The sequence below is a fragment of the Phyllobates terribilis genome, unplaced genomic scaffold, assembly GCF_046119375.1.
Source record: "Phyllobates terribilis strain yellow unplaced genomic scaffold, ASM4611937v1 Scaffold_1__5_contigs__length_1240528914, whole genome shotgun sequence".
Lineage (NCBI taxonomy): Eukaryota > Metazoa > Chordata > Amphibia > Anura > Dendrobatidae > Phyllobates > Phyllobates terribilis.
This window is the reverse complement of record NW_027362761.1, coordinates 112001942-112029865: the sequence shown is the minus strand read 5'-3', so window position 1 is coordinate 112029865 and position 27924 is coordinate 112001942. Positions and strand designations below refer to the sequence as shown.

The 27924-nt window shown below is 45.5% G+C and overlaps 1 protein-coding gene across 2 annotated transcripts in view; it reads right to left on the bottom strand.

Moving 5' to 3' along the window:
- Positions 1–27924, bottom strand: part of FOCAD (focadhesin) — a 272768-nt gene that overhangs the window by 69958 nt on the left and 174886 nt on the right. For both annotated transcript variants that reach the window (XM_073666136.1, XM_073666149.1), the window contains exons 22-24: positions 24472–24564; positions 13321–13409; positions 4506–4547 (exon numbers count right to left, since the gene is read on the bottom strand). In XM_073666136.1, coding sequence (XP_073522237.1) covers positions 4506–4547; positions 13321–13409; positions 24472–24564 — 224 coding nt within the window. The remainder of the gene's footprint in view (positions 1–4505; positions 4548–13320; positions 13410–24471; positions 24565–27924) is intronic.

The window sequence follows — 27924 nt, the reverse complement described above, 5'->3', positions numbered from 1 at the left end:
CAAAAAACAAACCGTCCTTTACTCCCCTTCCCTGGGTCCAGCGCTGAGTCTCCACTGCTCCTGATGTCTGGTATGCTGCAGTGCTGATGCCACTGACAGTGCAGCAGCCAATCCGTGATCTCAGAGGCTCTGCACGCTATCTGCATTGGCTACCGAACCACTGATATAACATCAGCGCTGTAGCCAAATACAAGACACCGGGATCAGTGGTGGAGACTCAGCGCAGGACTCGGGTACAGTGGGTAAAGCACATTTGTTTTTTTTCATAGCAAACTGCATCAGGGGACTGGGATTTTTTGAAAGGAAATAACCCTTTTAAAATACATGCACCATTACATAAATGGTGGCTGAACCTGCTAATTTCAGCAGAATCGGCTGACCATCTAATGATCCCCCAATGGTAGAATTTTGGATTTTAATGTGACCAATCCTTTAGTTCTTAAGGAAGGAAAGCCACCATCAGAGGTGTCTAGTAGTGGGCTTACTGCCCTCTCTACCAAGAACACATGATCGCTCAGAGGAGCCTAGAAAGAGGGGTATCAAAAAGAACAGCTTGACGACAGATCTATGGCCACATTATGCTGGTCATAGATAGGAGATATGTATTGGCAGATCCAGCTAAATTTGTGCAGATCTGCTGAAAATCTGATGCCTGTGCTAGTAAGATAAACTGAATCCAAGTTTTAAGTGAAGGAGAGGGAAGAGTAGATAAGTGTATCATTTATGAGGGTGTATAAAGAATTGGAAAAGATAAAAGGAACCTTTGAAAAAGGATCATTTTTTTCTGTGGACTTTGTTTTGTACCATTGCTCTGCTATTCCTCCTAACAATTAATGCTGAAATTAACAACGGAGTTTTAGCAGTTAGGGGATTGTCCCTACACACTCTGACGCTGTCCAAATAGTGCTGACAATGCAAGCTGCGTTAGGACAAAGCCCTATAAACAAGGGAAATGGTGACATTCAAAGGCGCATATTGGAAACATGAATAACTTTACATTATGTGAAGAATAATATACTTGCTGGAACCAGCATAGCCCTTTACTTTCCATGCAGCTATGTTCTAGCTTCCAGTGACTTCCTCCATAGCTAACCTCACCAATAATGTACAGAACATATTTTCTTAGCAAATGATATGATAAACATTTGGTTAGTGATAAAAGATCATGTTTTATATCTAGATTCAGTCAGGGATGTCTCTGCACAGAGAGAGGGATTAGAGCACACAAATCAAACTCTGGCCAGCGATGCCAGTCGGGGCCATTATTCTGTATGGAGGACTATGTGGGGCCATTATACTGTATGGAGGACTATGTGGGGCCATTATACTGTATGGGGGACTATGTGAGGCCATTATTCTGTATGGAGGACTATGTGGGGCCATTATACTGTATGGAGGACTATGTGGGGCCATTATAATGTATGGAGGACTATGTGAGGCCATTATTCTGTATGGAGGACTATGTGGGGCCATTATACTCTATGGAGGATTATGTGGGGCCATTATACTGTATGGAGGACTATGTGGGGCCATTATTCTGTATGGAGGACTATGTGGGGCCATTATTCTGTATGGAGGACTATGTGGGGCCATTATTCTGTATGGAGGACTATGTGGGGCCATTATACTGTATGGAGGACTATGTGGGGCCATTATACTGAATGGAGGACTACGTGGTCCCATTATTCTGTATGGAGGACTATGTGGGGCCCATTATACTGTATGGAGGACTATGTGCAGCCATTATTCTGTATGGAGGACTATGTGGGGCCATTATACTGTATGGAGGACTATGTGGGGCCATTATACTGTATGGAGGACTATGTGGTGCCATTATACTGTATGGAGGACTATGTGGGGCCATTATTCTGTATATAGGACTATGTGGGGCCATTATACTGTATGGAGGACTATGTGAAGCCCATTATACTGTATGGAGGACTATGTGGGGCCATTATACTGTATGGAGGACTATGTGGTCCCATTATTCTGTATGGAGGACTATGTGGGGCCCATTATACTGTATGGAGGACTATGTGCAGCCATTATACTGTATGGAGGACTATGTGGTGCCATTATACTGTATGGAGGACTATGTGGGGCCATTATACTGTATGGAGGACTATGTGGGGCCATTATTCTGTATATAGGACTATGTGGGGCCATTATACTGTATGGAGGACTATGTGAAGCCCATTATTCTGTAAGGAGGACTATGTGAAGCCCATTATTCTGTAAGGAGGACTATGTGGGGCTATTATAATGTATGGAGGACTATGTGGGGCCCATTATACTGTATGGAGGACTATGTGGGGCCCATTATTCTGTATATAGGACTATGTGGGGTCATTATTCTGTATGGAGGACTATGTGTGGCCATTATTCTGTATGGGGGACTATGTGGTGCCATTATACTGTATGGAGGACTATGTGGGGCCATTATACTGTATGGGGGACTATGTGGTGCCATTATACTGTATGGAGGACTATGCGGGGCCCATTATAACGTATGGAGGACTATGTGGGGCCCATTATACCGTATGGAGGACTATGTGGGGCCCATTATACCGTATGGAGGACTATGTGGGGCCCATTATACTATATGCAGCACTATGTGGGGCCATTATACTGTATGGAGGACTATGTGGTGCCATTATACTGTATGGAGGACTATGTGGGGCCCATTATTCTGTATGGAGGACTATGTGGGGCCCATTATTCTGTATGGAGAACTATGTGGGGCCCATTATTCTGTATGGAGAACTATGTGGGGCCCATTATTCTGTATGGAGGACTATGTGGGGCCCATTATTCTGTATGGAGGACTATGTGGGGCCCATTATAATGTATGGAGGACTATGTGGGGCCCATTATACTGTATGGAGCACTATGTGGGGCCCATTATACTGTATGGAGCACTATGTGGGGCCCATTATACTATATGGAGCACTATGTGGGGCCCATTATACTATATGGAGCACTATATGGGGCCATTATAACGTATGGAGGACTATGTGGGGCCCATTATACCGTATGGAGGACTATGTGGGGCCCATTATTCTGTATGGAGAACTATGTGGGGCCCATTATTCTGTATGGAGGACTATGTGGGGCCCATTATAATGTATGGAGGACTATGTGGGGCCCATTATACTGTATGGAGCACTATGTGGGGCCCATTATACTGTATGGAGCACTATGTGGGGCCCATTATACTGTATGGAGCACTATGTGGGGCCCATTATACTGTATAGAGCACTATGTGGAGCCCATTATACTATATGGAGCACTATGTGGGGCCATTATACTGTATGGAGCACTATGTGGGGCCATTATACTGTATGGAGGACTATGTGGTGCCATTATACTGTATGGAGGACTATGTGGTGCCATTATACTGCTGGAGGACTATGTGGCACCCATTATACTGTATGGAGCACTATGTGGTGCCATTATACTGCATGGAGCTTTATGTGGGGCCCATTATACTGTATGAAGCACTATGTGGGGCCCATTATACTGTATGGAGCAGTATGTGGGGCCCATTATTCTGTATGGAGGACTATGTGGGGCCCATTATACTGTACAGAGGACTATGTGGGCCCATTATACTGTACAGAGGACTATGTGGGGCCCATTATACTGTATGGAGGACTATGTGGGGCCATTACACTGTATGGAGTACTATGTGGTGCCATTACACTGTATGGAGCACTATGTGGTGCCATTCCACTGCATGGAGCACTATGTGGTGCCATTATACTGCATGGAGGACTATGTGGTGCCATTATACTACATGGAGCACTATGTAGTGCCATTATACTGTATGGAGGACTATGTGGTGCCATTATACTGCATGGAGCACTATGTGGGCCATTATACTATATGGGGCACTATGTGGGGCCATTATACTGTATGGAGGACTATGTGGACCCATTATATTATATGGAGCACTATGTGGGGTCATTATACTGTATGGAGGTTGGCCCTCAACTTTGTCCAAGCTTTTAATTTTGGCCCTCTGTGTATTTTGAGTTTGATATCCCTAGATTAGAGGGTTCACTGATCTAAACGAATGTCAGGAAGAGCTGGGAAAGGAAATAAAGAGGACTCAGAGTGACTCGGTGACAGAGGAATACTGCAAATGTATGGGTGAAAAGCAGCCATGTCTGTGGTAAAAGAATGCACACAAATAGTCAAGAGTTAGGTTAGAATTGTACAATTGTCTTCAGTGTGCAACAATTCAGCGCAATCTATAACTTTAAAATGCCAGTGAAAACAGATAAGTGAACCTTACAGACAACATTGGTCTAACTAGAATAGTTACTCCTTAAGAAGGTTGGATATCCTAGACAGTAAAAGCTAGGATCGCAAAGAAAAAAGTAGATAATCCAAAAAACAGTGTGGAAGACATGTGGTAGAAGGTCTTAGATCTATGTGGTGTGTTATGGTTTAATTACAAAAAAAAAAAAGGTATATAAAAAAAAAAAAATGTTGTAGCTTACTTTACTGCAGACCGGATGACTTCAGTAAGAGCATCTCTCACCCTGTAATATACAACAGACGGCTTACTGCTGGAGTACAACCGAGAGAAATCCAGAACATGACAGTTTTATTAGGCTTGGCTTTAAAAATATCTATTAAAATATTGCAGCATAGGTCATTCATTATATACATAACATAAGGGCCGGTAGACGTTAGACTAACATCGGATGAACCTGCCGATATCGATTTCTCATAAAGAATACAGGAGCGCTCCGCAGAGTGAGTGATCCTGTGTATGGGAGAGTCGGGCGAGATTGTTCGTCCAGCTGCCATCAGTTCTGACAACCATCCAATGTATATGCGGCAATTTACATTACCAGGTCCTTGTTATAACATCTACCATTCATGTGATATTCAATGTTTTTAAATAATTTGGATAGTTTTGAGGGATTTTCTTCATAAACCAGATTCAGAATGCTGTTCACAGTGAAACAAAAAAGGGAGAGAGATAGTGATAGATAGAGAGAAGTTGAGGGTCTATAGAAAAAAGAGGGAATAGAATGAGGGGGGGCAAGAGATACAGAAAAGGGTTGGGAGAGAGAGAGTTAGAAATATGGAGAGAGTGGGGATTTAGGGAATAAAAGAGGGGGTAAAAGAGGGATAGGGAAAGGGGAAGTAAGAGAATGAAACAGGCAGACAAGAGAGAGAGACAAAGAGAGAAAAAGATGTAGATACATTGACAGAGAGAGAGGGGGAGGCTAGAGATGTGAGTGGAGAAAAGGGAAGGAAAGAGATAAAGAGATTGTAAGAGGAATCAGGATAAGAGAGAGATACTAAAATTAAGGGGGGGGTAGCGATAGATGGAAAAAAAAAAGAGTGAGAAAGGGGGGAGAAAGATAGAGAAAAGTAGTGGTAAGTGGGGGAGGTATAGAGAGATAGTGAAAGGGGTGAGGGAGAGAGAAATGGAGAGAGAGGGAGGGTGAGTTAGCTGACGGATACAAAGTTAATTCATTCTGACATTGGCAATGTACGGCGGTAAACAGAAGCTGCAGAAATCAAATAAAGCACTTTCTGATGGTCTGCTTTGCTCACTCTTCTATTGGACGTCTAAATTTTGTCAGAGGGAAGTGTGAGAACTGCAGCCCATACCTCTGTTCGGTGCCAAAAATTAAGAGATCTCCAACTTTCAGGATATCTTTGAACCTGGAGGTCCCTGGAGAGAAATATTAATGGCATATTTCCTATTATGATTTTAGGTTTCCATAAATAGGAAACATGGCATATATACTGTGGTCCATCTGTCACATTTTAATTTGGGACTTGATGCGGCGACCGCCTAGTGATTTAAGTCAATGCGTTACGTTCGCCATGACGCCGGTAATATATTTGCTATAACTGTGGGACCCTTGCGGTTCATAAAAAAAACAATATTCATAATTTGGAGTTGGTAACAATGGAGTTCAAAGAAGTCTTTGCATTTCTGTGACATAGGGAGACAAGGGCCATAAATCTGTCGCCTCCCACATTCTTCTGCAAGTTGCATGGAATTCGAGTCTGCGATCCATCAGATGATCCACTTTAATTACCTGTTAACAGCAGGAAGGAGGGTCCTCGCTGCCCTGGGGTCATGCAGGGGTTACTTTTAAATTGATTTAAAAGTATTGCCATGGGTGTGTCAGGTCTGATAGACAGTCATAAGGGGTCTGGCTGAAGAAGGTCACTGCTTTTTGCCGTGCAAACATCTTCTTGATCCTTCTAGTTTTAGGACCCAGCGGTGATTTTCACCTTGCTTGGGGATTATACCTTTAGGACCCAACGGTGATCCTCAACTTCTCCTGCTAATTAGCATGCCCTTGCTGTATCCTTAAATACACTCAGTTTCTTCAGAGAGTCACTGGTGATAGAGTGATTCTTATCTATTCAGGCCTGGAATTTTAGTAGTCTGCTACAATTTTCTTGGAGTTCCTTTGTGGATTGTTGCAGTGTTCTCTCCAGTGTCATCTTGAAGCTAAGTGTATTCCCTTGTCAGCTAAGGCCAGGTTTCCTGCTCGGCGATAGGTGCAGAACCTATATAGGGTCCATAGGTGAGACAGGATTTGTTGTTTGAGCTGTTTAGGGGTCTCCACTCCCCATTTCCCTCCCCCCTTTCCCTGTCGTTATATGCTGGGTTCTCCCCATACCCAGCGTGACATTATCACCAGCCATTTAAAAATAAAAAAAAATAACCTGACTTTCAGTTTTTTTTTCCATGTTGTTATGTATCTCATTTTGGTGCTGGAAGAACAGCTCAGGAGTTTATCACTGGAGATGATGGACCTTCGATCAGCTGTTCAGAAGCAACTGCAGCGGCCACAGGCTCCTAATGGTGGGGACTCTGCGGGTAGGCCGGTCTGGCTTGAGTCCAAAATTGCACTCCCGGACAGGTTTTCAGGAGGCAGAGACAATTTTTTTGTGTTTAAAGAAGCTTGTAAATTGTATTTTAAGCTTCGACTCTACTCCTCTGGAGATGAGGAGCAGCGAGTGGGGATTGTGATCTCACTGTTACAAGGAGATCCTCAATCCTGGGCTCTCTCTTTGCCCCAGGGCTCTGCTTGCCTCCGAACGGTTGAAGGATTTTGCGGGGCTCTGGACCTCATTGTAGATTAACCTGACCAAATCTCCTTGGCTGAATCCAGGCTGCGTCGCCTTCAGCAGAGATATCGGTCAGTGGAGACTTATAGTTCCGAATTCCGTAGATGGGCAACCGATACCAAGTGGAATGACCCAGCTCTTCGAAGCCAATTTTGTCAGAGTCTTTCAGAAAGGTTGAAGGATACCTTGGCAGTTTATGAAACCCCTGGGTCCTTGGAGGCTGCCATTGTCATTAGCTATACGCGTAGATAGATGCCTTCGGGATAGGTGGGTGAGACCATTTTCTCTTGAGCCCCCTTTTCGGGTCAACGCCCCATTGCCAGGGGGGCAGTCTGGAGGTGAACCTGTACTTATGGATTTGGAGGAACCCATGCAGTTAGGAGGAGCTACTGCATCGCATATTTCCCCTGAAATTGAGAAAGGAGGTATGATTTTTGTGTGCTAAAAAGGGACATTTTTTGGGGGTCTGTCCCTCATTTCCTAAGCAAAAGGAACATCTGGGACTCGACTGACCCTTGGTAGTGCGGGGTTCTCCAAGTTGGATTTAAGAGGAGCCTATAATCTGGTTAGAATCAGAGAGAGGGATATGTGGATAACGGCTTTCAATACCCCTGAGGGCATTTCGAGAGTCTGGTTACGCCTTTTGGTCTCACCAATGCACCTGCAGCTTTCCAACATTTCATAAATTATATTTTCTACCATTTAGTGGGCAGGTTTGTGGTGGTCTATCTGGATGATATTTTGGTTTAGTCACCTGATTTAGGGTCATGTTAAACAAGTACTACAGATTTTAAGAGATAAACTATATGCCAAACGAGAGAAATGTGTTTTCGCTGTCCATGAGGTGCAATTTTTGGGGTACCTTTGTCATCGTCGGGTTTTCGGATGGTCCTGGAGAAGATCCGTGCTGTACTTGATTGGGACCGACCAGAGAACCTGATGGCATTACAGCGTTTTCTGGGCTTTACTAATTTATCCAAAATTATTCGGTAATTGTGAAACCCCGCCCAGCAGGCTTTCTCCTCTTTAAAGAGATGTTTGGACACAGCACCTATACTCAGTCAACCCGACGTTTCTCAACCTTTCATCATGGAAGTTTATGCATCGAAGGCGGGGGTTTAGGCGGTGTGGTCTCAGGGTCCGTCCCCTGGTAAATGATGTCCATGCACTTTCATTTCCAAAAAGTTGTTTTCGGCCGAGAGAAATTATGACGTGGGTAATAGGAAGCTTTTTTGCGATTAAATTGGCTTTCGAGGAATGGCGACATTGGTTGGAGGGGGCATTCCATCATATTGCTGTTATCACGGACCATAAAAACCTGTCATATCTCCAGTCTGCTAAGCGTCTCAATGCTAGGCAGGCTAGGTGGTCTCTGTTTTTTTACTAGGCTAAATTTTGTTGTCACTTTTAGCCCATGGGTTAAAAAGATCAAGGCTGATGCTTTATTCCAGAGCTTGCCTGGTGGTAGTGACCATTAGAACCCTGCCTCTATTTTGCAGAAGGGGGTAGTCATTTCGGCCTTGTGCCCTGATCTGGAGGGGGAGGTGTTGAAGGCTCAGGGGGGTGCCCCTGTCTCCCGCCTTTCGGGGAGGTTATTTGTACCATCTAATCTGTGCAGTAAAGTAATTAGGGAACATCACAACTCTGTGCTTGCTGGTCGTCCAGGTAGTAAGGCAACTGCGGACCTCCTTTCGCATCGTTTTTGGTGGCCGGAGTTGCATCAGGATGTGGTTGAACATGTGTCTGCTTGCAGAATTTGCGTGTTCTAAAGAATTGCATACCCGTCTATCTGGTTCTCTTCTGCCGCTGCCTATTCCTTGCAGACCATGGACGCACTTGTCCATGGAATTTATTACTAACCTACCGGTATCTGCAGGCAAGACTGTGATTCTGGTGGTTGTAGATAGGTTCAGTAAAATGGTTCATTTCATCAGATTAACGGCACTTCCGAATGCCAAGACTCTTGCTCAGGTATTCATTAATGAGATTGTGAAGCTTCACAGGGTTCCTTCCGATGTGGTGTCAGATCGGGGGACCCAGTTCGTTTCTAAATTCTGGAAAGCTTTCTGTACTTTACTGGGGGTGCAGTTGTCTTTTTCTTTTGCCTTCCATCCTCAGTCGAAGGAACAGACCGAGCGCATAAATCAGAATTTGGAAACTTACCTCAGGTGTTTTGTATCTGAGAACCAGGAGGATTGGGTAACTTACTTACCGTTGGCCGAGTCTGCTATAAACAATCATTGCCAAGAGTCTACTGGCAGGTCACATTTCTTTGGTGAATGCGGTTTTCATCCACAGTTTGGTACTTTTAGTAGGGGAGGGGCTTCAGGAGTTCCTGAGGAGGAGCGTTTTGCTTTGTCGCTCTGTTCTGTGTGGCGGGGAGTTCAGAGTAATTTGAAAATCATGGGAGACAGATACAAATGTATGGCTGACAGGAAACGCTCGCTAGGTCCGGACCTAAGTGTGAATGTGAATGATTTTGCGTGCTTATCTACCAGGAATTGTAACATACCTGGCGGCGTCCTTGCATAGTGGTCCATCTCCCACTGTGCAAGAGCACGCACTTGATCTCCAGTCCAGTTTGCTAGCCTGGCTTCCCTCCATGCTGTCTGTTTGCCTCTGTGTCTGCTGCTTAAGGGCGGCGCCCGATCACTTCCTGCTTTTTGTACCTGCTGCAGACACACCCCTTGTGCGTCCTCAGCCTATTGCTGTCTGCCATCTGGTATTTAACCCAGCTGCTCCAATGAATCCCTGCCTGAGCATTGTGTTCTGTCAGTTGGCCTTTGGTCACTGATATGCCAGGTCCCGTTTATGTTTCCTGCCTTCGGTATCAGTTCCCGTGTCTGAACTGTGTCCTGTCTGTATTATCTTCTAGCCTGTTGTCTTCTGCCTATCCTGGAGGCTGTATTTCCAGGCCTGTGTGAACCCACTCCTGTATCTTGCTGCTGTGTCTGTTCTTGTCTAAATACTCTCCTAGCCTGTTTTGTTTTTCTCTATGTCCGTACTTTCCCTTTTTCTGCAGAGTCTGAACTCGTACCTAACTCCTGCTCGTTGTCACTGTACTTCCGTTTGTGAGTTTGTGGTCCACTCGCTACTTCTCTGCAAGTACCTGTGGGTATCTGGTTCTGCCTTTCCCTTCTAGTCTGTTCCGTGTGTACAAAGCCCTGTCTCCACCGCGTCTGCGGTTTTCGCTTTGCTCAGCTCTGTCCACCGCGTCTGCGGTTTTCGCTTTGCTCAGCTCTGTCCACCGCGTCTGCGGTTTTCGCTTTGCTCAGCTCTGTCCACCGCGTCTGCGGTTTTCGCTTTGCTCAGCTCTGTCCACCGCGTCTGCGGTTTTCGCTTTGCTCAGCTCTGTCCACCGCGTCTGCGGTTTTCGCTTTGCTCAGCTCTGTCCACCGCGTCTGCGGTTTTCGCTTTGCTCAGCTCTGTCCACCGCGTCTGCGGTTTTCGCTTTGCTCAGCTCTGTCCACCGCGTCTGCGGTTTTCGCTTTGCTCAGCTCTGTCCACCGTGTCTGTGGTTTTCGCTTTGCTCTGCCCTGTCCACCGCGTCTGCGGTTTCGAATTGGTCTCCCAGTCTGTACTGGACCCTACCCAGCCTGCGCTCTAGTCTGCCTGTTCCTGTATTCCCCGGTGTGGGTCAACAGCCGTGTCCGGAGTCTGACCTGGAGTAGACCCTGGTTCCTCTGCTCGGTTCCTCCCTGGTGCACCGGCGTCGTATGCCGTCGTGCGACCTTGGTCGGATCGGGCAGATACTTAGTTACGCCCCTCCAGGCACTCTCCGATTCATTGCACAGTGGAATCACTACATAAACACGCACACGCCAGTCAGTCCGGGCGTGTGCATTACAGGAATATTAAGTTGAAGGTTCCTTCTTGGAAGCTGGGACCTAGATTTATTGGTCCCTATAAAATAACCGCTGTCATTAACCCAGCAGAGTTTAGTCTGGAGTTACCTCAGGCTCTTAGGATCCACAATGTTTTTCACAGGTCTCTGCTCAAGAAGTATGTGGTACCTTTTGAGTCCTAGCCCCTTGCCACCGCTCCCAATCATTGTTGATGGCAATTTAGAGTTGCAAATTTCGAAGATTGTGGATGCTCGTTTTCAGCGTCGTTCCCTGCAGTACTTGGTGCACTGGGGGGGGGTTATGGGCCAGAGGAAAGGATGTGGCTTTCAGCATCAGAGTTGAATGCCCCTAGGTTGGTTCGTTCATTCCATGCCTCATCCAGAGAAACCTGATCCTGAGTGTCTGGAGACCACTCGTAGAAGGGGGGGTACTGTCATGGGTGTGTCAGGTTTGACAGCCAGTCATACGGGGTCTGGCTGTAGAAGGTCGCTGCGTGTAGTCTTGCAAACATCTTTCTCATCCTTTCATGATACCTCTAGCTTTAGGACCCAGAGGTGACCCTCACCTTGCTTGGGGACTATATATTTAAGACCCAGCGGTGATCCTCACCTTCTCCTGCTAATTAGCACACCCTTGCTGTATCCTTAAATACACTCCGTTTCTCCAGAGAGTTACTGGTGATAGAGTGATTCTTATCTATTCAGGCCTGGAATTTTAGTAGTCGGCTAAAATTTTCTTGGAGCTCCTTTGTGGATTGTTGCCGTGTTCTCTCCGGTGTCATCTTGAAGCTAAGTGTATTCCCTTGTTTGTTTCCTTTGTGTGTACTTTAGTTTGCAGTGGGACTGACTAGGGCTCATCCCTCCCATTCCCTATCTAGCTTTAGGGTCAGCTAGGGCCAGGTTTCCTGCTCAGCGATAGAACCTATATAGAGTCCTTAGGGGAGTCAGGGTTTGTCCTTTGAGTTGTTTAGGGGTCTCCACTCCCTTCTTGTAGGGCACCCTTCCCTTTTCCTGTCGTTATATCCTGGGTTCTCCCCATACCCAGTGTGACAAGTATTCAGGAATCGTAACAGACAGCACAACAACACACAATATTTTTTGGGGAAAAGATGCTCCAAAAATGCTATTACCCTGGGATCGATCAAAGTAAGTACTAAAACAGTCATGTCAAAAGAACTAAAATGCTTGAAAAAGCTAATAAAAAAACAAGCGAACAAGATGGAGTTAAATAGATTCTACTCAATTTAAGTTTTAGTCAGAGTAATAAAGCCAACAAATGTCAACTGCAGAAAACCAATCATGGTGCAGCTTAAGTGTTAAATATGTGATATTCTCACCAAATGTGAAAAAAGCGATGATATACCGTACTTGTTGCCTTCATTTGCCGTCATATTACTGTTAATCTGAGATAATTTATCTTTTTAACCCTACTGTGTATATCCAATGACAAAGCTTTGTCCAGTTTTAGTTACTTGCTGTCATCTGACTTTAGTATTCGCAACTGTACAGATATAATGTGAGCCCTCCCGGGCAGAGTCCTCTCTCCTCCTGTGCCAGGCAGCAACTTATATTGTCTAAGATTATTGTACTTGTTTTTATTATGTATACCCCTTTTCACATGTAAAGCGCCATGGAATAAATGTCGCTATAATACTAAATAATAATAATATAAGGCTATTGCTGGACTCCCTGAGTAACTGATCATATGGGCCCCTGGCCATGTAATAGTAGGAACTAAATATTCAGGAGAGGTCAAGTGACTGAAAACTGACTATATATTTCTTATGTTTACTCACTCTAACTGGTGCCCTCCGTTTGCCTCCTACCGTCTTCAGATGGGTACTCCTTTCATTTTGCATCTAATACGGACGCCACAGTGGCACAGGGTGTGCAGTGATGGGTCTAAACCTTGCCTCTCTTGCCTTGCCTGGCTTTCTGATCCCGCAGTAAAGGGAAGGAGTGAGTTAGATTGACCACTAAACTCTCACTGGGACAGCCATCTTGGAAGCAGGAGGAACGGTATGCTGACCGAAGCATTGGGGGGAAAAGGGAGGAAAACAGAGGTCACAAGTAGAGTACTTAAACATGTAAAATGTTCAGTCACAAGGTGAAGGGTCACTTCAAGACTATGTTCAATTGTCGTATACAATGAGCCATAATGTGATCGCATATGCCTTATGGCACATTTTTGGGTGGAATGAGCAAACAATTTTTTTTGTTCTCACTGCTGAGTACAGTAATCAACGGCACTGTTAAATAAAAAATGTACAGTACACACAAGGTGCACACAAGGTGTAAACGGAGCCTAAACTATACCCTTATTATTAGGACTGTTAATTCCCATTCATGTCGTTTTTTACCATAGCCATGCTGTAAATGTCTTATACTGAAGTTCTTGGGGGTCATCTTTTCCATGCTTCAATTGCATCTCCAGCTCAGCTTGTCTGCCCTACAAATATCAAAGGAAACATTAGATCTCAAAAGATTAATAAACTGATACTTAAAAGAAACCTGTCATCAGGATTTTGCTAAGTAAACTACAGGCAGTGTCAGATTGGCGCCGTTACACTGATTAAAATGATACCTGGGTTGAAAAAATCCATCTTGTGGTTGTTGCTTAATCAGTGTTTGCAGTTTTGAGTAGTGTTGAGCCACCCCCGTAGTGTTCGAGTTCGGTTTGGTTCGTCGAACACCCGTGTGTTCGCCGAACTGTTCGTCGAACTGTTCGTCGAACACCTTCGAACACCGTTAAAACCAATGGCAGGCAAACAAAAACACATAGAAACACATAGAAAACACCTTCAAAGGTGTCCAAAAGCTGACAAACTGCTCAGAAGACATAACTAACACATGGAAAAGTGACAAGTACATATAGTCATGCGAAAATAAAAGAGGTGGAGGAGTAAAAGGAGGGGGAGACACAGATATAGGCATGTCATGCCCTTCTAAAATCCAAAAAGTGAGAAGCCGACACGGCCAGTCCGCTCCTGCCCGTGCCACCTCCGTGTCGCCGGGTTTGTGCCAGAGCCGCGGTGAACCCTGACGGCCAGCCCCCCTCTCCCAATACTGGTGCCTGTCCGCTGGTGGGTCGAGCGAGCCCCCCTGTGGTGGAGGCAGCTCTAAGCTTTTTAATTTAAATTGTCTCTCTAATTTGAATGAATACACTTTAAATCCATTTACAAGGATCTATTGGAGGGCAAGTCTCATGCCAGCAGCCGCGGTAATTCCAGCTCCAGTAGCGTCCACTAAAGCTGCTGCAGTTAAAAAGCTTTTATAAGGATCGAGCTCGGCTGTCCACCGCAAGGCATCCTACTGCCAGTCCCAGCCCCTATGCCTTGGGGTGCCTCCTGATGCTCTTCACTAAGTATCCCATGGTCCCGAAGCATTTCCTTTGAAAAAATTAAGTGTCTAAACTACAGGTGGTGCAGCTTGCTTAACAGCCGGGATAATCCGCTTACTAGCAGACACTGCTACTAGGCACAAAGTATTTCCTGGGCTAGATGCAGTTAAAAATTTGTAATCAGATACTCTCGTTGGATGCTGAGAAAGCATTCCATAGAGTCTCCTGGCACGCCATATATGATTCTCTTAAAAAGCTTGGGGTAGGGGTCTAGGGGACCCTTTTATAGCCAAAATCACGGCCCTGTATCGCAATACGTCACCTAGGCTGAAGATAAATGGAACTGTAGCACCCTGAGGGCTCGGTTGCTAAAGACGTATTGCACCTCACCCAGAGGTGTGATATCTCACTCTCAGGTAAGGATGGAGTGTGGATCAGGACCCGACACCTGCATGCATTACACCACATTGCCGTGGGGCAGGGCGACCAATATGCCCCTGAGATGGGCACGACAGTCCCTGTCCCTGGCTGGAGTGGGGGGAGGGAACACTGAGGAAGGGGAACCCTGTAGTGCAGGAGCAGGGAGGAAGCAGTTCCTGGGTGCATTGAGAAGGGAGTATAAAAGGTGGGCACCATCTTAGTTCAGTGCAGAGAAGTCTGAGCAGAAGTGGCAGGGAGCAGGGGCTCTGCATGAGCTCTGCTCCGGAGGCGGGCCTAGTAACAGAGGCCCAGGCCTGGAAGAGGGAGAAGGAAGGAAGAGGAGCGGAGAAGGCTCCAGGAACGAGGAATGAAGGGATCCCAGGGGTGCGGACGGGCGAGTCGCCACCGCACGCCCGAATCCACCTGCGTGGAGGGGTCAGGCCAAAGGGGGAGACCGGTCCCCGAACTAGTGGAGGCAGGAAACGACCCTCAGCTAGAAACCGGAGGCTCTGACATTTTATGTGGCGCAGCCCCTCGCTACACCCGCTAGGAAGGCACCACATAGGGTCAGGGAAACTGGCGCCAAGTTTACCAAGAGGAGGCCCGAGGCAGCCGGACAGAAGTGTTGGTAAGAAAGGCCAGACAAAGGACACACAAAGGGGGTCCTGTGAAGTGCTCCAAAGTTATCTGGGAGTTGTCTGAGCCCCTCACCTGGTGAGCACAGTACGACGTGGGCAGCCGTTACCTGCAGACGTGGTCTGGATAATAAGAACTGTGAGTAAAGGCCCTGGACTGCATCACTGACTCCGTGTCATTACTGCTGCTGCCCTGCACCATCACCCCCATCCTCCGCATACACTGCCCTGAGGCTATACTCCTCCCGTGGGGAGTTATGCTACGCTCTGCTGCACCCACAACACCAGCCTCAGTGGTCTGCCCTGTAGCGGCGGTTCACTCTGACCGCAATCCACGGGTGGCGTAGTCGGACATTTAAACATGAAAACCACATAAATAGTTCCGCCACTGGTTTGACCGCCCTGAGCCACGGAACTGGGTCGCCGCCACGAAGACTACAACCACCAGCATCCACCAAAAAGGGTCCGGCTCCGGGTGTCCCAAGGCCCAGGGGGTGCGTCAGAACATTTTCATCACCTTTCACAATCACCAATGGGACAAGGCAGTGATGTCCTCTGTCCCCTCTCTTATACATCCTAGTGACGGAGCACCTGCTCTCATCAATTCGCCATAACCCCAATATTAGGTGGATTGAGGTGGGAGGCACCGAGTACAAGTGCTCTCTATTTGCTGATGATGTCCTAGTATATATCACTCAATCACATATATCCATCCATGCTGTTATGGCTGAAATAGATCACTTTGTTACATGGTAAAATTTTAAAATCAATGCAGCGAAGTCTGAGGCCCTCGATGTCTCCCTCCCCAAATCCATATAGGATTCCATCCAGTCCAACTTTCCCTTTGCCTGGCCCTCACAGGGTATCAAATACTTAGGAATTCCTATTCATAGAGACCTCTCCCATCTATGTTATCTTAATTTTGGGCCCTTTATTGAACAACTCCATACAGACCACGGTTGGCAAGTTAGAACTGTAAGATTCACTACGTGAACCACTGGTGTTTTGTGGAAAAGCACATGTACACTGCGTTCCAAATTATTATACAAAAAGTGTTTAGGAGTGATAAGGGAAGAATTTGTTTGTTTGTCAGTTAAACTCATTGATGGTGATGTGTGTCAGGGCTCTTTATATCACTGTAAGCAATTGCAGACACCTGTGCTAATTAGTTTGGCAGGTGTGTCCAATGAAAGGCAAGACTACTTAAGAAGGCTCTCTCACATTATTAAGCAGCCTACATTTTCTGCCAAAATGGGAAAGAAAAAGGATGTGTCGGCTGCTGAGAAGCAACAAATTGTGGAGTGTTTAGGTCAAGGCATGACTACAATCAACATTGTGCGATGATCAGGATGAAGTGTCCTGGCAATCAAGAAGTATGTAGCGGATTCACAGTACACACGTGTGCGTGCTGATAAGGGCAAATTGAGGACTCTTTCCTACAGGCAATTACGTCAGGTTGAAAGAGCAGCGGCAAAAAAGCCTTGTCATAGCAGCAGACAAGTTTTTGAAGCTGCTTGTGCCTCCAACGTCCCCCGAACAACAAGATGCAGGGTCCTTCAGAGGTTTGCAGCTGTGCATGCGCCATCCTGTCGACCTCCTCTATCCACTTCACACAAGCAGAAACGGCTCCAGTGGGCCAAACATTACATGAAGACTGATTTCAAAACTGTTTTGTTCACGGATGAGTGCCGTGCAGCGCTCGATGGTCCAGATGGATGGAGTGGAGGATGGCTGGTTGATGGACACCCCACGCAAACACGGCTACAGCGCCAACAAGGAGGAGGTGGAGTAATGTTTTGGGCTGGAATCATGGGGAGAGAGATTGTCGGCCCCTTTAGGATCCCTGAAGGCGCTAAAGATGAACTCCATAATGTATGTGGATTTTCTCAAACAGCACTTCCTGCCATGGTTCAAGAAGAAGAACCGTGTATTTCACAGCAAGATCATTTTTCTGCATGATAATGCACCATCTCATGCTGCACATAAAACATCTGCATCTCTGGCTGATATGGGCATAAAAGGGGACAAACTTATGGTGTGACCCCCATGCTCCCCTGACCTCTACCCCATTCAGAACCTTTGGAGCATCATTAAAAGGAGTGTCTATGATGGCGGGAGGCAGTTCACATCTAAGCAACAGCTCTGGGAGGGTATTCTGTCCTCATGCAAAACAATTGAAGCAGAAACCATCCAAAACCTGACAAATTCAATGGACCAGAGAGTTCAGAAGCTCCTTTCGAACAAGGGGTCCTATGTGAAAATGTAACATCACCTAGAATAAAGTTTTGAGTTGAAAACTGTTTGATTTCAGTTTCTAACAACCTGCTAATGCTTATAATTTCAAAAATGACCATTTTTTTGGTCTTTATTAAAATGAAAAGGTTGATCGAAAAGTTTGGGGGATCTAAGAGTGTGGCAACCCAGTAGTCATGATTACTTCGAATTCTGACAATATGAGGGTCATGCTGCAGGTAGTGCAGCAAGAAGGCACTTATGTGCCTTGCGCATCTCGGAGCCCCAAAATTATTTTCCGGGCTAGATGCAGCTAAAAATTATTTTTAATTTTAAATCTGGTGAAGCTTTAGAATAGATGGCCTAATAGGATCAGTGCTGCACACTGCTACAAAGCCCAAATTATTTTCCAGTCAAGATACAGATAAACATGATTAGTAATTTGAAAGCTTAAAACGGTTGGTAGGGTGATTTTAACCAATCATCAAGCTTTTACTCTCCCCAGGATGACACAGGGGTAGAAAAGTCGTTTCGGATCCATGATTTGTTCATCTTTATGAACGTGAGTCTGTCTACATTATCAGTGGAGAGCCGCGTGCGCTTATCTGTCAGCACACCACCAGCAGCGCTGAACACACGTTCAGACAGAACGCTGGCTGCGGGGCATGACAAGATCTCCAAGGCGTAAGTGGCTAGCTCCGGCCATTTATCCAGATTGGAAGCCCAAAAAGAGCAAGGGTCCAGTGACACAGTCGTGGCTTCAATGTTTACTTGGAGATACTCCTGTACCATCGTCTCTAGGCGTTGACTATGTGTCAGACTTCTTGTCTCCTGTGGCCTTGCAAAGGATGGGCTAAAAAAGTGGTGAAATGATTCCGCAAAATTGATGTTACCAGCAGATACTGTGGTTCTGTTACGGTTTGAGTGCTGAACACTTGACGGTCCCACGGTTGGCAAGTTGGAACTGTGAGATTCACTACGTGCACCACTGGTATTTTGTGGAAAAGCACATGTAAGATTCTGCAACAGTCTCTGCTGATACTCCTGCATGCGTGCATCCCTTTCTATGGCAGGAATAATTTCTGCAAATTTACTTTTGTACCGGGGATCTAACAGTGTGGCAACCCAGTAGTCAGGATTATTTCTAATTCTCACAATTCGAGGGTCATGTTGCAGGTAGTGCAGCAAGAAGGCACTCATGTGTGTTGCGCATCCAGGAGCACCAAGTCCCTGTTGTGTTGGTGGCGAGGTAACAATCATGCTTCCTTCCTCTGTCCTCTCCCCCCAACATCGCACAACAGAAATGTGATCAAGGTCTCCCTCATCTGATGAGTCTTCCATCAGTTCGTCCTCCACTTCTTCCTGGGCTCCTGCACCTTCCTCACTAGTTTGGCTGCTACCATGCGCCCTGGTAAAACCATCTCCCCCACCCTCACATGCCTGCCGCCTTGGTGCTGCCGACCGTCTGGACCTTGCAGATGTTAGCCCTTCCGCATACAACTCCTCCTCCTCTACTTCCTCCACCTCCTCTTGTGCCACCACCTGACTCCGAATTCTGTTTAACATGTGCTCCAGCATGTAAATCACCGGAATAGTCATGCTGATAATGGCATCGTCAGCACTAAACATCTTCGTCGCCATTTCAAAACTGTGCAGAAGGGTGCATAGGTCCCTGATCTGAGACCACTCCTCCAGCGTGATTTGCCCCACCTTTGAATCTCGTTGGCCCAGGCTATACGTCAGAACGTATTGCACCAGGGCTTGTCGGTGCTGCCACAGTCGCTGCAACATGTGCAGAGTTGAATTCCACCGGGTAGGCACATCGCATTTTAGCCGGTGAAGTGGCAGGCCCAACGACTTCTGTAGAGATGTAAGTCGCTGAGCTGCGGGATGCGAACGGCGGAAGTGAGCACACAGCGACCGTGCCCTCTGCAGAAGGCCATCTAGTCTGGGATAGTGGGCTAAAAATTGCTGGACAACCAGGTTCAACACGTGAGCCATACAAGGCACGTGTGTGACATTGCCCCGGCGAAGGGACGCACCCAGGTTTGCAGCATTGTCGCACACGGCCTTCCCTGGTTTCAGGTCCAGTGGAGACAACCATTCATGAAATTGGTTCTCCAGAGCTGACCACAACTCCTCAGCTATGTGACTCACATTTCCCAGACATTTCAATGTAAAAACCGCCTGATGACGTTGAGCCCTACTGCCAGCATAGTAAGGAGGTGTGCAGGATCCCTTCTGCGCAGTTAGAAAGCTTGTGGCATGACCAGACAGGCTTTGGGTGCAGGTGGAAGACCGAGAGGAGGTTGAGGAGGCAGAAGCAGTGGAGGAACTTTGACATAAAGAGGATTGACGCACAACTCGTGGGGACGGCAAGACTTGGACAGCAGCCCCTTGTCCTGCTGTCACCATAGTTACCCAGTGCCCAGTCAGCGACATGTAACGCCCCTGTCCATGCCTACTCGTCCAAGTGTCTGTGGTGAAATGCACCCTGTCACACACAGAGTTTCTCAAAGAAGCGGTGATGTTGTGTGCGACATGCTGGTGGAGCGCAGGCACACCTTTCTTTGAGAAGTAGTGCCGACTGGGCATCTGGTACTGGGGCACTGCGACGGACATAAGGTCTCGAAAATCCTCTGTGTCCACCAGGCGGAAAGGCAGCATTTCTGTAGCCAAGAGCTTGCAGATGGTGAAATTCAACCTCTTAGCTTTCTCATGGCTAGGAGGAAATGGTCTTTTACTTGTCCACATCTGAGGGACCGAGGGCTGGCTATTGTGCTTAGACGGGGTTGATAAGGGTGTCCCCGGCAAACTGCCGGTCTGTGAGGAAGATGCAGGCGGACATGTTAGGTTGCCTTGATCCAAAGGTGGTGCTATCGATGTCGGACAGCGCTCAACACCAGCTGGTGTTACCACCTCCAAAGAAAATGATGACCTGCCAATCACGCTGGCTGTTGCGGGTAAAGAGGTGGCAGGTCTACGCCCCAAAACAGGTGTGACTGCTGTCCCCCCAGTCACAGAGGATGAAGAGGCCGCGGATGCACAAGATATGGCAGACGGTGATTGGCCCGGCCGGCTAGGCCGCATTGTAGCACACTGAGCTTCCCACTGCAACTTATGCTTCATGTCCATGTGCCGGTTCATGCATGAAGTACTCAAACTATGTATTTTTTGGCCTCTACTTAGCTTTTGCTGACAAATGTTACAGATAACACGAGTTGGGTCATCTTTATCGATCTGAAAAAATGCCCAGGCTATGCAAGGCTTAGCACCCATGCGACCTGAAGAGCCACCACGACTTGTGGTGAGAGGCAGAGTTGTGTTTGAGGATGCAGTTGTTGACGTGCTTCCAGTACTACGTCTCTGTCCAGGAAGGCGCAACCTGACCTCGTCGTCACTAGCATCTTCCTCCACCTCCTCTGCTGACCTCATCTCTTGGCTGACTGTGGGTTGACAGTAAGTGGGATCTCCGACCTCATCATCATCACCCTGTGCGTTATCACACCCGTCGTCCTCAGAGCCAACCTGTTCCTGCCCTGACAAAAAACTAAAGTTGTCGCTCCAATCAGGTATTTGAGTCTTATCATCGTCTTCCTCATTGTCTCCACCAACAGGAGTTACAGTTTGGGAATGAGGGTCTACATTATGGTCAGAACCTTCTGCGTCTGGTCCTGGATCCGACTCATAAAGATTCTGGGCATCAGTGCAGATCATTTCCTCGTCTGGATTCACAGAAGCGCTGGAGTCGACCTCTGATTCCCAGGCTATAGTATGAGTAAACAGCTCTGCAGACTCAACCATCTGTTCTACCTCATACTCAGACGGGCAGCTGGAGATTTGGGAGCTGTGAGGAAGCAAGTGCGATTTGGGTGACACCTTTGAGGACTGGAGTATTTGTGATGTTGAAGTTGATGTGGAGGAGAGACCACTTAAAGGAGCACTTGATATCCGTTGAAGCACCTGCTGTTTTTGTGCCTCATCTGGAATTTGTAGCGATTGGCGTGGCCGTAAGAAAGGGATCTTATCACATTGTCCGCTAAAAGAAGTAGACATTTTAGTTTGGCTGGAAGATGGTCTTTCTTCTGCAGATGTTACTGTTGCTTTAACACCTACCCCACGGACACAACCTTTTTTCCCCTTCCCAACACGCCTATTCCCCTTTCCACCAGCAGCAGGCCTTTTTCCACTCATTTTGGTGGTTAACTAATTCACAACTCTGGAGTTGTTTGCACAAAAAAACAATGGATGGTAACCGAGCAGAGCTGAGTGGCCAAACTGTGGTATTAGGCCAAAACTATTGGCTGGGTTAGATGCAGAAAAAAATTATTTTGAATTTGCAACCTGATGGAGGTCAGTATAGATGGACTAACACAAATAGTCCCACACACTGCTAGAAGCCCAAATATTTTTTCAGAGGTACTGTAGATGCAGATAAAAATTATTTTTAATTTGCAACCTGATGGAGGTCAGTATAGATGGACTAATAGACCAAGTCCCACACACAGCTAGAAGCCCAAATATTTTTTCAGAGCTAGATGCAGAAAAAAATTATTTTTAATTTGCAACCTGATGGAGGTCAGTATAGATGGACTAATAGACCAAGTCCCACACACAGCTAGAAGCCCAAATATTTTTTCAGAGCTAGATGCAGAAAAAAATTATTTTTAATTTGCAACCTGATGGAGGTCAGTATAGATGGACTAATAGACCAAGTCCCACACACCGCTAGAAGCCCAACTATTTTTTCAGAGCTAGATGCAGAAAAAAATTATATTCAATTTGCAACCTGCTGGAGGTCAGTATAGAAGGACTAATAGAACAAGTCCCACACACTGCTAGAAGCCCAAATATTTTTTCAGAGCTAAATGAAGAAAAAAATTATTTTTAATTTGCAACCTGATGGAGGTCAGTATAGATGGACTAATAGACCAAGTCCCACACACTGCTAGAAGCCCAAATATTTTTTCAGAGCTAGATGCAGAAAAAAATTATTTTTAATTTGCAACCTGATGGAGGTCAGTATAGATGGACTAATAGACCAAGTCCCACACACTGCTAGAAGCCCAAATATTTTTTCAGAGCTAGATGCAGAAAAAAATTATTTTTAATTTGCAACCTGATGGAGGTCAGTATAGATGGACTAATAGACCAAGTCCCACACACTGCTAGAAGCCCAAATATTTTTTCAGAGCTAGATGCAGAAAAAAATTATTTTTAATTTGCAACCTGATGGAGGTCAGTATAGATGGACTAATAGACCAAGTCCCACACACCGCTAGAAGCCCAAATATTTTTTCAGAGCTAGATGCAGAAAAAAATTATTTTTAATTTGCAACCTGATGGAGGTCAGTATAGATGGACTAATAGACCAAGTCCCACACACTGCTAGAAGCCCAAATATTTTTTCAGAGCTAGATGCAGAAAAAAATTATTTTTAATTTGCAACCTGATGGAGGTCAGTATAGATGGACTAATAGACCAAGTCCCACACACTGCTAGAAGCCCAAATATTTTTTCAGAGCTAGATGCAGAAGAAAATTATTTTTAATTTGCAACCTGATGGAGGTCAGTATAGATGGACTAATAGACCAAGTCCCACACACTGCTAGAAGCCCAAATATTTTTTCAGAGCTAGATGCAGAAAAAAATTATTTTTAATTTGCAACCTGATGGAGGTCAGTATAGATGGACTAATAGACCAAGTCCCACACACCGCTAGAAGCCCAAATATTTTTTCAGAGCTAGATGCAGAAAAAAATTATATTCAGTTTGCAACCTGATGGAGGTCAGTATAGATGGACTAATAGAATGATGCTATGCCCAAAAGATTTTACTTCACTAGGTGCAGTAAAAAAATTGGTATTCTATACACAGGTGGTATATCTTGCAACACAGATAGGCTACTCCACTGACTAACACACTCTGCAATAGGCCAAAAAGGATTAGCTTTGCTAGATTCAGCCAAATGCTGTGAAAAAAACTTGCACAGCACTGGCACAGACCTGCCTGGCAAAAACTGATAGGAACTGATGTAACCTAGTCCTGAAAAGGACTCCAATTACAATTAGTCTTTACTCCCACAACCTATCTATTTAAGAGCACAGACCTCCCTGATAAAAGTCGTAGGAAATGCTGTAACCTAGTCCTTAAAAGGACTGCAATCACAACTATTCCCTACTCCCAAGCTATCTGTATATTTGTGCGAAAATTGGCTTGAAATTAACAAGGTATAGCACACACAGCAACAGCGGTGCCGTCTAACACGCAGCTGCAGCAGTGAGAAAATGGTGGCGACGGGGAAAATGGCTTGGTCTTATAGGGCAAGGACATGTGACATACACTGCCAATCACACATGCCCTTGCTTGTGTGAAAAAAAGCACTTCGCTCCGTGTGTGCGCTGCTGATAGGCTGACAGATTGCACCTCCCCACTGCAAATGCGGGAAAGAGAAAAAAAAATGGAGATCTTCATTGTTCCTGCAGAGATCCATCCCCTGCCCCTCCCCCCGCCCCGCTGTACACTCAAACTGCGTATTAACATTAATTTTCATCATTACTGAGAAAAAATCCAGTTATGATTTTGGTGCACGAACAGTTATCGAACATAACCTCGAACAGCCGAATTTTTCTCAAATTGTTCGTGTTCGCCGACCGGCTCGAACACCGCCCAAAACAGCTCGAATTTGAGATTGGCGAACAGTTCGAGTAGAACAACGCTCATCTCTAGTTTTGAGTTCATGAGATGATCGTGCTCTGGGGCAGGCCTCTGGGAGGGTCTTTTTTTGGTGCTCTGGCCTCATCGTCATCAATCTGGGCTTAAATGACAGGTGACCTGCCTCCTATTTAAAATACTGAACCCGGATGCTGTGTTTTTCAACCTACCTGTAGTACAGCATGGTAGGTCCTTGTCATAAAGCCAAGCCAAGATTGTGGAAGCAGGATTGATCGATGCCATTCAGAGGACTGGATATTTACCTGCATAAAAAAAAGGGAAAGCAATGCACATTGTTACAATCCAAGTACAAGTGGCGTTAGTACACCATAGGAGTCCGTCATTTCATTTACTCCAATTAACACGATTGGGGCATATGTGTAGATGATTTCTTCTCAACTAAAGTGTTTTACTCTATCTATAAAATTCAATCCTTATATTTTTATCAAACAGCAATAAATGCACGTCAAGTAAAATAATGGCCCTACGTTACGCTCATCACTTACAAATGACAATCTTGCAGCACCCTCCTCTGATCATTCAATCTCATTCTACTAGAACTCCTAGTTGTCCACAAGAGTTCTGCTTTACATTCACCATGTCTAATGGGAAACACCCTGGTTATCACTACTTCATATAAATCAGGGGTGCACAACCTTAAGATGGGGGCCACATTTCTCATTATTACACATAACTTAATTTATGGACATCTATGGTTTGATTTCTTTGCCTGTGTGGATTGGATGGGTTGTTAATGACATCTGGTGAGAATTTCATGTCAATAACACCTTTTAGAAATATATATTTAATTAGAAAATTGGTGACATGTTCAATACTTATTTCACCCTCTATATATTCCTTACCAGAGAGAAGAGGTGTGGTGTAGTGCATAGCAAGAATAGACAAGTACCTATGGTTCACTATGTGCCCCTCTCTGGAACCCCCAAATATTAATAGAATTGGGATCTCCTGACTCTTGTGTAGCACTCCAGAAAGGAGTTGAAGACAGGTGGCCATACACTAATAAGACTCTCTTGAATGTATTTATAGGGGAAGAGTAAAACAGATTTTAGCAACTTGCATGAAGCACAGTAGAGAGAAGTATATGTTCTCGTACTTTCTAGAAAGTAGATTGGCGAGAACGGGTCCCCTCATTTCCTGGAACTGTAACTTGCATACATCTGACATTTATGGCAGGTACTTACAATATTTTATAAATGGTCCAGATTATAATACCACTTTAGGCTTTTTTGGGGCCCTTGGAAATTCAATCGGACAATGTAGCCCTTGGACCCGAAAAGGTTGTGCACCCGATACAAATAAAATCGCACGACTCTAAACATAAGGATGTGCCTTCGCATCTCTGTATGCTGCTAAGGCATTTGATTAGGTCGAGCGGGCCTATCTTGAGAAGGCCCTTAGACAATTTGCCTTTAGACCAAGCTTCAGAAGATGGATTGCAGTATTGTATCGATCTCCGAAAGCCAAGGTCCTTATTAATGGTTTTATGTCTCGTAAGCTGTCAGGATCTGTCAGAACGTAGGGCATCAAGAGATAAAAGTGGGTTTCTGCGAGGACCGTTTCAGGTTATATGCAGGTGATTTAATCCTGTTTAAAGACAGTCCAAGAGTTACACTGCCTTGGTAATGGATCTGATTGAGAAATATGGCCGGTTGTCCAGTCTAAAAATAAAATGGCAGAAATCCGTGTTGTTACCTCTAAGCACTAGGGGATGGAAAGTAGGGATGAATTCTGCAGGCTACGAATAGTATTCAACTTTAAATATCTAGGTGTACACATAGCAAGAAATCATATGCAACTCTGTGATTTAAATATATCCCCTCTTTTGTCGTACCTGTGGAAGAAAACTAGAATATGGGAAGTCGTCAGTAGCTGGGATAATCAAGGTCATTAAAATGATAGTTCTCCCTAAATTCCTATATGTTCTGGAACATTCAGCATCCACAGTCCAACAAAAAGTCTTTTCCATGATCAACTTCCATTTGGCATCCTTCATATGGGGCTCAGACACAAACTGAAATTGACCGCTCTTCAGAGGCCCAGGGATGAGGCAGGTGTGGCACTCCCGGACTACTATTTATACTACTTAGCTGGCCAACTTTGCTTCTTACAACACTGGATAGCAGATAATTATTTGCCTAATTTTGAACACCACCTAGCACACTGTTTGAGTCTTCAGAGTGTGTGGGGGGTCTATTAGTCACCAGAGCAATACTTGCCCTTCTTCTTGTTAATTCACAGACTTACAGCTCAAGTGTGGAGAGCCACCAAAAAGATTTTTTATTTCAAGGACACAGTAGCTGAGTCCCCCTTATGGCATAACAGTGCTCTTCCCGAATTGCAACATTCCCAAGATGCTCAGTTCTGGTCGAACTTAGGGGTCAAGACACTAGCACAGGTATATATCCAGGGTATTCTGGTTTCCTTTGATCAAGGTCAACAGCTCTATCAAGTCCACAAACACGCTTGCTTTAGGTATTTGCAACTAAGACCTGCCCTAAATACCCAGTTGCCAGACATTGGAAATTCTCATATACTCATACACCTAATTAGGATTCTAAGGAGCCAGGGATCTAAGGGGTTGATCTCTTTTTCATACACTGAGTTACCAAGCAGAAGATGCTCCTCGTCATCATTGTTGGTGGAGTCCAAATGGAGGGCAGCTCCCTGTCAGAGGAGGATTGGAGCGAGGCCTTGACCTCCCCACAATATATTTCACTAACAACAACAAGCTAATCCAAATGTATATAGGCAATCAATGCCACCTGACAATAGCAGGTTATACAAGATCTACAACTGCATATTGCCATAGGTGTAGGGAAGATGCAGCAGATTTTATACACCTGATGTGGTATTGCCCTCCCATTGCAGACTTTTGGAAGGAGGTCATAGCTATCCTCATCAAGATCATACAACACTCTGCACCACTCTGCCCTAAGGGGCATTTATTAGAAATCCTTGATGAGACTGGCCTCACTACCTTCACACTCTTCTCAGGGAAACACTGGTTTTTGCTCGCAAACTATCACCATGAGATGGATGTATAGAAGACCCCTGCGGATTTCACACTGGGTCAACCTGGTAAATACTGCAGCTTCCTATGAGAGGGTGGTATATAAAAATAGACAAGCTCCTCGAAAAATTGATAAAGGTATGGAAGCCTAGGTTCGATTCCCCTTCGAATCACATTAGTCCCCAGGCGATAAGGAGTAGTCTCCTATGATAAAGTATGTGATATTTGGTGACTGACATGGGTGTAGACCCAGGGCATGTCAAGGACAGGATTGACTTTGCTAGACAGTATTTTTTTTTTATAATAATCTTTTTATTTATATAGCGCCAACATATTCCACAGCGCTTTACAAGTCAGACAATTTATAGACATTATCGGCACTCTCCCCATTGGGGCTCACGATCTACATTCCCCATTCTCCATGTCTTTGGAGTATGGGAGGAAACCGGAGAACCCGGAGGAAACCCACACAAACATGAGGAGAACATACAAACTCCTTGCAGATGCTGTCCTTGGTGGGATTTGAACCCAGGACCCCAGGGCAGCATTGCTAACCATTGAGCCACCATACACACTATTAATGAGCAAT